The following is a 12,219-nucleotide window of genomic DNA, read 5'->3' on the forward strand; positions in this document are numbered from 1 at the left end:
CAAACCAATTTTTACTTGGCGAGCGTGACCGGAACTATAAGACAAAAATCTATTGTTATTTGTTGGTTTTCTGTAAAATTTAAAATCCAGACTATTTTGATTTTTCAAAAGAAGAACATCAAGAAAAGGAAGTTCTCCATTCTCTTCCAATTCAACAGAAAACTTTAAGTCCCCCCCCCAAACAATTAAGATGTTCGAAAAATCCTTTTAATTCCTCCTCCCCATAATCCCATACTGAAATTATGTCATCCATATACCGACCCCAGAAATTATGTTTTAAAAAATATGAATCAAATGCAATTGTTTCAATATTCTCCACAAACATATTAGCTAATAAAGGGGATAAAGTGGCCCCCCTAGGTAAACCATTTATTTGTTCGAAATACTCCCCTCTACATTGAGGGGAGTATTTCACAACCTCTAATAAGGTTGTGCAATAAGTTCTCTTATTTTTTTCAATTTAGAGGGGAGTATTTCAAACAAATAAATGGTTTACCCATGGGGGCCCCTTTATCCCCTTTATTAGCCTGTTTATCCCCTTTAATAAGCAGCATGTATCCAGAATGGTTAATTAACCAGACTTTTTCAAAAAGAAGAAAAAGGTTTCTAGAGATTTCTAAGGAAGTCTTGGAGACGCCTCTGGAGAAGGATGTTTTTTGTTCCTTGCCATATGTACCCGGGCTAAGTGAAAAACTTAAAAGAATTTTACAAAGCAATGGTCTAAGGGTAGCATTAAAGAGTAATAATACTTTGGGTAGTTTTCGAAATTCTGGGAAGGATCTAACTTCATTGGGGCAACAAAGTGGGGTTTATCAGATCCCATGTACTTGTGGAAGCTCATACCGTGTGTGGGATGTACTAACCAGAGTTTGGAAATGAGATTATTACAACATAAAGATTCTATTTTTTTGGCTTTAAAGCAAGATTCTAAGTCTGAAGACTATACTTCAGCCCTTTCAGAACATATTTTTAATTTTCCAGACCATTTTATTTTGTTTGAGAATGTCTCTTTGATTTCTATGGATCAGGATTTAAAGCAAAGTTTCCATGAAATGCATGAAATAAAGAAAATCTTATTCAAGAATATTGCTTTGAATCGGGATACAGGTGAATATGGGCTGAACCCTATCTATGATAATTTATTAAAATCTAACAGAGTAAAGTTCAATTCACCCAATGTAGTTGACCTTTGTCCAAATGTTATATCATTGAGAACACTAATGAACCGAACCCAAGAAGGTCAAAGAGGCTAGCTTCCGCCTTTGCTTTGAAAAGAATTTGAGATTTAAACAATATGTAGTTTTATTTGATTTAGTATATAAACTTTTGTTTTAAATTGTTTTAGTTTAGTTTTACTACTGATGACGTTCACTGTATATGTGACCAAAATATCTGGTATTTTTAGTGAAATTTATTATACACTGTCTATTAAAAAGGATTTTATCCCTATTTTGAACTTTTATTTTATCAATAAGGACTTCGTTGATAAACTTTGCCCTGAGGCCTTGGGTGAAATAACTGAACTTAAAAAATCAGCTTTGGAATGAAAACTTGTTGTTAAGTCAAAGCGTGCAGCAAACAAAATTGCCAAGAATGCTAAAAACAGTACCTCTGGTATCTCAGTGAGTGTGAAATCCCCATGGTTTATAAGGATCCTGAAAGGGGTACTGATCAAATACAATGAGAATCAAGTAAAATCTCTTGTTCCAAATTGCATGAAAGTTTCACAGTGCGGAAAGCCCCAAGTGTTCAAGGTGTACTTTGCGTTGAAACAAAACCTGGATCAGTTCTTGAAAGTGAAAGATGCAGTGACCATCACATATACAGTGACCGTCATCAGTAGTAAAACTAAACTAAAACAATTTAAAACAAAAGTATATATACGAAATCAAATAAAACTACATATTGTTTAAATCTCTAATTCTTTTCAAAGCAAAGGCGGAAGCTAGCCTCTTTGACCTTCTTGGATCCGGCTCATTAGCGTTCAATGGTATAACATTTGGACAGAGGTCAACTACATTGGGTGAATTGAACTTTACTCTGTCAGATTTTAATAAATTATCATAGATATAGTTCAGCCCATTTTCACCTGTATCCCAATTCAAAGCAATATTCTTGAATAAGATTTTCTTTATTTCAAGCGTTTCATGAAAATTTTGCTTTAAACCCTGATCCCTAGAAATCAAAGAGACATTCTCAAACAAAATAAAATGGTCTGGAAATTTAAAAATATGTTCTGAAAGGGCTGAAGTAAAATCTTCAGACTTAGAATCTTGCTTTAAAGCCAAAGAAATAGAATCTTTATGTTGTAATAATCTCATTTCCAAACTCTGGTTAGTACATCCCACACACGGTATGAGCTTCCACAAGTACATGGGATCTGATAAACCCCACTTTGTTGCCCCAATGAAGTTAGATCCTTCCCAGAATTTCGAAAACTACCCAAAGTATTATTACTCTTTAATGCTACCCTTAGACCATTGCTTTGTAAAATTCTTTTAAGTTTTTCACTAAGCCCGGGTACATATGGCAAGGAACAAAAACATCCTTCTCCCGAGTCGTCTCCAAGACTTCCTTAGAAATCTCTAGAAACCTTTTTCTTCTTTTTGAAAAAGTCTGGTTAATTAACCATTCTGGATACATGTTGCTTATTAAAGGGGATAAACAGGCTAATAAAGGGGATAAAGGGGCCCCCATGGGTAAACCATTTATTTGTTTGAAATACTCCCCTCTAAATTGAAAAAAAAATAAGAGAACTTATTGCACAACCTTATTAGAGGTTGTGAAATACTCCCCTCAATTTAGAGGGGAGTATTTCGAACAAATAAATGGTTTACCTATGGGGGCCACTTTATCCCCTTTATTAGCTAATATTTTTGTGGAGAATATTGAAACAATTGCATTAGATTCATATTTTTTAAAACATATTTTCTGGGGTCGGTATATGGATGACATAATTTCAGTATGGGATTATGGGGAGGAGGAATTAAAAGGATTTTTCGAACATCTTAATTGTTTGGGGGGGGGACTTAAAGTTTACTGTTGAATTGGAAGAGAATGGACAACTTCCTTTTCTTGATGTTCTTCTTTTGAAAAAATCAAAATAGTCTGGATTTTAAATTTTACAGAAAACCAACAAATAACAATAGATTTTTGTCTTATAGTTCCGTTCACGCTCACCAAGTAAAAATTGGTTTGATTATTTCTTTAACTGATCGGATCTTTAGTATTTGCTCTCCAAAATTTGTTGAGGAGGAGTTGTCTTTTCTAAGGAAAATACTAATAAGCAACATGTATCCAGAATGGTTAATTAACCAGACTTTTTCAAGAAGAAGAAAAAGGTTTCTAGAGATTTCTAAGGAAGTCTTGGAGACAACTCGGGAGAAGGATGTTTTTGTTCCTTACCATCTGTACCCAGGCTAAGTGAAAAACTTAAAAGAATTTTACAGAGTAATGGTCTAAGGGTACATTTAAAGAGTAATAATACTTTGGGTAGTTTTCTAAATTCTGGGAAGGATCTAACTTTATTGGGGCAACAAAGTGGGGTTTATCAGATCCCATATACTTGCGGAAGCTCATATGTGGGACGTACTAACCAGAGTTTGGAAATGAGATTATTACAACATAAAGATTCTATTTCTTCAGCTTTAAAGGAAGATTCTAAGTCTGAAGATTTTACTTCAGCCCTTTCAGAACATATTTTTAATTTTCCAGACCATTTTATTTTGTTTGAGAATGTCTTTTTGATTTCTAGGGATCAGGATTTAAAGCAAAGTTTCCATGAAATGCATGAAATAAAGAAAATATTATTCAAGAATATTGCTTTGAATCGGGATACAGGTGAATTTGGGCTGAACTCTATCTATGATAATTTATTAACATCTAACAGAGTAAAGTTCAATTCACCCAATGTAGTTGACCTTTGTCCAAATGTTATATCATTGAGAACACTAATGAACCGAACCCAAGAAGCTCAAAGAGGCTAGCTTCCACCTTTGGTTTGAAAAGAATTAGAGATTTAAACAATATGTAGTTTTATTTGATTTAGTATATAAACTTTTGTTTTAAATTGTTTTAGTTTAGTTTTACACTGATGATGGTCACTGCATATGTGACCGAAATATCTGGTATTTTTAGTGAAATTTATTATACACTGTCTATTAAAAAGGATTTTATCCCTATTTTGAACTTTTATTTTATTGTCATGGAAAGGCAGTGTGGTCTCCTAAATTATCAAAGTCCTTATGAGCATTAGGTGAGGTCAGGTTTGCAGGACAGTTCCTTAGCACAACTGCAAACATAGGAGCTGGGGCAGGGTTAATTGTTATGTTGGTATCAATTCTAGCTGGCCAAACAGGGCCTGAAAGCATTGCATTCTCTAATAAGCAGTCAATTTTCCAAGAGAATTCATTAACTTTCGAGACTAAAGTAGCCAAGACTGCCTCCCCAATTTTTGGGGTTTCAGAAGGCGAGAACATAACAAAAGTAGGAACAGGCAAATTATCCTTTGTCGCCTGATTTAACTGTTTACAAATGTCAAATACATTATCTTCATCCTTTGCATGTTTCACACATTGGCTCTGAATATTCAGCTCCTTATACAGAAACTCTTTAGCAATGATAGTAGTACCATGATCAAAAAAACTCACAGCTTTTCCAATAATCAGATCAATTTTCATACCATCAAGCATAGATCTGATGACAAAGTTCAGTAATGGATTTAAAATAATCTTCCTATTGTGATTGGTCATTGCACAATCAAACTATCATAGCCAGGGACAGTCAAGTATTCCAATCAAAATATATATGTAGTAGGTCAATGTAATATGTAGGTCAAATGATGTAATCCAAGTTCAAGGTGAACTATTTTCAAGTTCAAATCTGATTATGAAATTAATTCAATAGAAACAATAGGGAATCACAAATGTCTTACTGTATTAACAGTTTTAATGTATGAATGAGTTTATATCCCAAGAGAGGTGTTTGCAGTATGAACTCTGAATATAGATTATTGTAATATCAAATATCATCACTTATTGCAAAATAATTTATATAATAGATTATTAACGATTTATGTTAAAACAATTAAAATTTTCTGTTTCTTTGTCATATATTATTTCATAATAATTTGATATTACATCTTATAATATATGTATATAATAATTATACATTTTAGAGGTACTGGTAATGGTTGACTTCCTTGAAAATGACCAGCAGCAAAATAAGGGATAAAATGGAGGAACTAGTTTATTTGAAAATGTATTTACTAGGATGTATAAAATTAAAGAGTGATTTCTATTTCATTAATTCACAGGCAGCCAACTTGTAAATGAAACTATTTTTATGTTGTTTGATAAGACAAGATATTAATTTGAATCAAGTTTTTTGTAGTTACTTGGAAAAATAGAGATGTATACACTTTTCTTGGATATTATAAGGACAGTAGGTCTATTTTTTACAAATGAAGCACAAGGACATAAATTGCAAACTCTAATCTTAGTCATTGAACCTCTAAGACCCCAAACTCTTATAGCCAGTTTCTTTCCATCACTTAAACAAAAAATTGGGTTAGTGTAATCCTTTGTCAATAACAGAGAGATAGTCATTCAGGTAAAATTGCAGTTCAGCAAATTTTGGTTACTCTGGTAAGTTGTTGAAACTTTCAGGAGTTGTGTTCCACCCAAACGAAGGCTGGGAGGGTACTTTTGGGCTTGTACCTTCAGCTTTTTGCTATCCTTGAAGGCTTTAAAGATTCTGTGAACACCTGTTTTAACTTCAAAACAAAATCTAAATTTCATCTTGAACATTTATAAATTCCAAGGATTTGAACCATGTTTTACCTTAAATTACCTTAAATCATACTTGCCAGTGAAAGGACAAGTCCTGTGAATGCTGGTCACTGATGATGATAGCTCAACTCGTTAGGTGCATCCCATACTGCAAGCCAAGGTTTCTTGCACCAGTCTTTGTCAGCTGCAGACTTGAAGGCTTTGACACTGGGTGACATAGCATTCTGGCTAAGGGAGTTCCATAGGCTGACTACATGGTTAGAATAGAATTTGTTTTGCAGCCTGGTGCTAGGACGTTTTTGATAAAGCTTCAAGGGGTGGCCTCTGGTGCTTGGTGAACTGACTATCTGGAACAGGTTGGGGATCATACTCCGGTCACTTACTAACTAGTATGTCTTAAATACATCTCCTTGCCTATGTCTATATGTGAGAGATGGTAAATTAAGCTTATGTAATTGGCTAGGATATGGAAGATGTTGAAATCCCTTTATGCATTTAGTTGCACATTGCTGCACTGACTCCAGGATTGATATATCACCCTTATTGACTAGAGTAGCAATACAAATCCCAAATTCTAATTTTGGTCTGATCAGGGCCTTTAACAACTAGGTGATCACAGCTGGAGATCTGCTGCAAAATGTTCTTTTTATTAAACCAAGAGTTTGGTTGGCACTGGCTACTACAGACTATGCATGAAAATTAAATTAAGCTTATCATCAACCAAGATTCCCAGATCTTTTTCACCATTACTGCATATGAATGGCTGTTTTGAACCATCACTGGATTCCATAAAATACTGGCAAATAGGGTTATTTGTTCCAAAATGAATGACTCGGAATTTCTGGATATCAAATTCAAGCCACCAGGATTTCTTCCACTTTGAGAATGCATCAAAATCAGCCTGGATGGCTATGGCACTTTGAGGGTCATGGACTGGACCAATTATTTTGGAATCATCTGCATACAAGCAAATTTTATTCTCTATGATTGAAGGTGCATTGTTGATGAAAATATCAAATTAAGTTGGACCCAAAACTGTTCCTTGGGGTACTCCACTTTTTACATCTGTTATTTGTGAGAAGAAGATTGATCCATTGTCTCTAAATACCCTTACCCCCTGCTTTCTATTTGTAAGAAATTGCATTATCCAGTTGACAACATTATCATGGATGCCCATGACACAGAGTTTAGTCTCCTGTGGCAAACTTTATCAAATGCTTTGAGCTTTGACTAGATCCAGTAATAGCATGTCAGCAGGAGATCCCTCATCCATAAGTTTTGAGACATAGTCGTAATTATCAATAAGATTAGTATCAACTGATTGATTGGGACAAATCCATGTTGATTAGGTGATAGTAGATTATTGGTATTTAAATGAACCATAATGGCTGAATTGACTATACCTTCAAGTAGTTTTCCAATTGCTGAGGTTAGACTAATTGGTTGATAATTATTAGCTTCATTTCTATTGACCCCTTTGTGTACAGGCGTGATGTAAGCATCCTTCCAATCTTGTAGAATATATTTAGTATAAGAGACTTTGGGAAAAGTAGAGTGAGTGGATGTGACAACACTGCATACATCTCATGTAGTAGCTGGGGGTACTCCATCTGGTCCTGTAGATTTATTTGGCTTAATCTTCTTCAATTGGGTTTCTATATCAATGTTTATTATATTAATGGGTGACATGCCATTTAAAATTTCATACCTTGGGGGATCTGGAATTGGATTATTATCAGGGACAGTAAATACCAAGATAAACTGCTTATTTAATGTATTGGCAATCTCCCTTGGGTTGCAGATTTGTGTGCCATCCAGCAGAAATTTTAAGCCAAACTTGAATTTTTTTTTTTAATTTCAAGCCAATTTTACTTGAATAAGTAAGGAAGAAGATGAGGCAAGATGTTGGAAACAGCTTCCCAAATCCTTATTGAGCTAAATGTCTATACTGATAGTTTTATTTTCTTGGCAAAAAAAAATATCCTGAGTACATGAAAAGTTGATGTCCTAGAGAGGAGCAGAGGTTGTACCTAAAATAACATTTTTGGTGTAGGGTGTAGATTCAGTTCTAAAAGTTTCATTTATTTAAGAGCTTCACAGACCATGCTAAAGTTGTACAAAGCCCTAGTTCAGTCTGTCATAGAATACTGAATAACTGTTGCCTCCCCTATTCATAAGGATAAAGTAACTGTCCTTGAGTCCATTCAAAGAAAGGCAAAAATATATATAGAAAGGTGCAAAAGTTTTGATTATCCTGCAAAATTAAGAAAACTTAAACTACCTTCACTAGTTTATACAAGACAAAAGGGAGAAATGGTCATGACTAAGAAGTTATTAACCAGTGACAACCCTCCATCATATCTTCCACTAGACACCCAGCAGAAGACTAGAGGCCACTCATTGAAACTGTTTCAGGAGAGAGCCCAGATATGTATAGCAAACCACCCTACCACCAATGCATTCAAATTTGGAGTTGATCCTGACTGGCAGATACAACCAAAGCAAGACAAAGCAAGTGGAATGCAGCAAATTTTTAGTCATTGCCATTGCTTTGTTCACCAGTGCCATCAAAGGATTTACTTTAGTCACTGGGCAATGTGATTTAAGGTAACATGCCAAACTACAAAATTACCATTTTAAGCCTCACAAGCAGGGAGGTAGTTTAGATGGGAACTCAGAAACTCTCTCACAAGCATTAGTTTGGACTGTAAATCCATTCATAAAGGCTTAATTTACTACTTTGTAAGATTGTAAAGAAACCCTAAGCTATATTTTAACTCTGGAATGTGATCATTTTAATGGATTTCTACCTTTAGTAAAAAATCCAAAAAGCTTGGAGAGGACCCCACACATCTCTAGGATCTCATGGCAATAAGGAATCTCATGGCACAATTTATATGTTATTAGCATGTTTCCTTTAGAAGAGCCCTAGCTCTCCCATGTTCCCAAGAACACCAACAATGTTATTTTGAAAGAGGACAAAGTAGGAAATTTAATGGTAGGCTATTAATTTTATTTTATTAACAAGATTCCTTCTGAGGAGCTGCTATCTCCTGTTACTCTAAGAGGATAAAGAAATAACATTGTTTTATCACCTTTTAAGGAAAGTAGTAAAATTTGAAAGGTCAAGATACCCAGTACCCAGAGAGCTTATCATCACTTCAACTTTTAAGTCACTATTAAATTTATATTATCTGGGACCACCTACAAATGGAATTCAGGCATCAAATTTGCCTGAATTTTCTTAATAAGAATGTGATTAGCTTGAATACTGTATCTATAAAAAATGCTGAACATCTTCAATACAGTGATAGTCAACAGTAGTGCCTAATCTTGAAGAGACATTTAAAGTTTGAGACCCATCTTGAAAAATACTGTCCAATCTTGAACAAACAGGACCTCAAAGGGCACAGTGACAGCTAGAAAACAATTCTTACTCTATAATATGCAGAATAATCATACCTAACACATCAGGCATGCAGAATTGCCATACTTCATCCCCCCCCCCTAATGTGCAAATATATAGCCCAAATTTGTTTCTAAAGTATTATATTTTTATCTTACTTTGGTATATTTCATTAGCATTGAGCATCAGAGAAACATATTAGAAGAACATTTGGTAGGGCGTATATCATACAAGAACCTCTCAAAGTTATGGCAATATATCCAAATCACAGACAGAGTCAATCTTGGAAAGATTTAATCCAAGGCAAGTGTTGTGAAACAGAATAATTGTATTTAAATAGGCTAGGCTATAGAGGTAACCTTACTATACCTTAAATTCTATTATACAGGTCTTGAAAGATGGCTCTTTGTGATAGACCTGCCAGTGATGACTTCAAAGTTTGGTTGAGGACTCTGGGATGTCCAAGTGTAGACACCACCTCTTCTATGCCTAGTATCTGTCCATGCCATGTTTGAATGAGATTGGATGGTTTCACTGCTTAAATGAGTTCCAAAGCAGGGCAACACAGCTTGAAAAGAAGTGGCAGCATTCTTTGCAATTGTTATTTTGTTTAGAAATTTTCTGTGAGTTTCCCTAGGTTCTCTGGTTAGGGTTGATTGGAAGAAGGCTTAAAGCAGGATTGGCTTGTAGATACTTTAAATGATGTGATGAAGTCACCCCTTTTCATTCAGTGAACAAGGTTTGGAAATGTTCAATGCCACAAGCCTTTCATGGTTGTATGGCATTTTGAAAGCATGTTTCTGAACACTTTCAATGAGTTGCTTATCTCCCTTGAATTAAGGGGAGGCCAGTGTCATACCAAACTCCAGCACTGGGCATACCAGAGAGATGTACAACTTTTTAATAATGTGTCATTTGCAGCTGATATCTGTCCAAGATTAGGCACTGGCCAAGTACTAAGGGTCTTACTCTACCTAAACCTATATAGGCTAAGCTATAAAGAAAAACATTATCCATGATTTGGTAGGCCTATTAGTCTATAGTTAGTTAATATAGAGAAATAGGATTCTATGCACTACAAACTAATAAGCACTTCACTTTACATTTTTCTGTTTAATGATTATTCCACTTAAGTGTTCAAATAGATTTACTAGCTAAGAAGTAAAGTAAAAATGGAGTAAAGTAATATTTACCCAAATACTGAGAGATTTTAAAATTAATTAATTTTTAAATGATGCTTAAGATTTTGCATTGCGTAATTTTAACTAGATCTTTTACGAAATCTGTGAAAAAACCTCAAAACTTAAGGTTTAATTATAATTATTGGAATCAGATAATTTATTCAGGATTATATTCTTCTTCTTCTTTGAAAGCTGTATCTTAATCCTGATTTCCAGAGTCTAAATTTGATATTTTCTTTTTTTATTTTTCAGTGATATATATTTCAGTCATATTTTTTATTATTTTCAGTGAATTATTCGTGACGGCTAGCAATTGAATCTGAATATTTTTCAGCTAGGACTGTAACTTGTATGTGAGGAAATTGTAGAACAAATCCAAAACTATAATATTTTATTTCTATGACCATTTTAAAAATGCGGATAGTGCTATTTATGATGAATATTAATCTCTTTTAAATTCCCAAATAAAAATTACAGAACATTACACTGATCTTGTCTATACCACCCTATTAAAATAACAGATAGAAAAGCCTGTAAAACTAAAAACAGTAAAAGTTTAACAATTAAAACGTTAGAAGGATCTTTTTCATACATAATCCAAACAGGTTTCACTTTTACAACACTTTTTTCCAAGGTTTCACTTTTACAACACATAGATTTTTAAAGGTCATCAAAGGTCAGGGGTCAATATCTACCAACGCATATTATTGAGTTAGGACTAAAGTGAATACACCATTAGATGTCTTTTTTTTATGCTGATTACGAATATAATAAGCATTTCTATTATATGCCAATTCAGGGTTAGGTTAGGTATAGCCTATATAGGGGGGGGGGGGGCTGAAATTCATTTCCGATAGAAATGCTTATTATATTCTTAATCAGAATAAAAAAAGGCATTGGATGGTGTATTCACTTTAGTCCTAACTCAATAATATGATTTGGTAGATATTGACCAGGTCAGGACCCTCTAGAGAGAAAAGGAGTAGAGGTTGGTACTTTAAAATACCTTCCTGGGCATACTGTAGACCCATCCCCAAAAGTTTTATCTTCCTAATCTAACCCCTTTCCAAGATAGCCAAAAGTAACTAAAGTAGAATATTACCAAAGTTTGCACTGCCTGAGTTGCCTATGCTACTTAGGATTTTACCAAAGCCTAAATACAGAATTTTACTAAAAGAGGCTGATCGGATTTTTACCCAAGAGGCTGGTAATCCTATGCTGATCAGATAGAACAACAAAATTGCAAACTAGTAAACAGTGGGAAGAGTTGGTTTGACAAATTAACCTACCTTGTGCAAAATCAGACATAAAGAAAACCAAGATCAAAATAAATCCAATAGCAGCTTTCAAGTCCATATTGAATTAGTAAAAAAAGTGAAACAGCTGTCAGCTTTTTATAACACTACGACACTTTTCCATTTCTTCTTCTTCTATTAGAGCTTACTTGGTTTATTAGTTGGGCTCAATTTTTAATCTCTTTAAATTACAGAAGTTTATTTCTTCTTCAATGTGACACTTGGAAAATGTTGCACGTGGTAGCATCTACACTTTTAGAAGATTATTAGGTAGCGAAATATGCCTTGCATGTCAACCACTGTAGTGGTTTTGTTTTAGCTAGTTAGGCTATTGAGATTAGGTAACATAAGGTCTATAGGCATAAAATAATTTCTGACTAGTCAACTACTTTTAAAAGCCAGATAAATTTAAGCTTAGCAATGAAAGTCCTTGAGTAGCACTGCGAAAGACCTGTTTTTGTATAATGAACTATGGTCTTAGACAAATTTAGTACTGCTTGTAAATTAATTTAAACTAGCACTTCATATTTTTTTACTATCAGTACCGT

The 12,219-nt window shown here is 34.2% G+C and overlaps 1 protein-coding gene across 3 annotated transcripts in view; it reads right to left on the minus strand.

Annotated features, from left to right (window-relative positions):
• Positions 1-11,878, minus strand: part of babo (TGF-beta receptor type-1 babo) — an 84,180-nt gene extending 72,302 nt beyond the window's left edge. For all 3 annotated transcript variants that reach the window (XM_089098372.1, XM_089098371.1, XM_089098370.1), the window contains exon 1: positions 11,666-11,878. In XM_089098372.1, the coding sequence (XP_088954498.1) occupies positions 11,666-11,732 (67 nt within the window). In that variant the 5' untranslated portion in view covers positions 11,733-11,878. The remainder of the gene's footprint in view (positions 1-11,665) is intronic.
• Positions 11,879-12,219: the final 341 nt, after the last annotated feature.

The sequence above is a fragment of the Artemia sp. Qi Xiang Cuo genome, chromosome 12 (assembly GCF_049724085.1).
Source record: "Artemia sp. Qi Xiang Cuo chromosome 12, ASM4972408v1, whole genome shotgun sequence".
Taxonomy (NCBI): Eukaryota; Metazoa; Arthropoda; class Branchiopoda; order Anostraca; family Artemiidae; genus Artemia; species Artemia sp. Qi Xiang Cuo.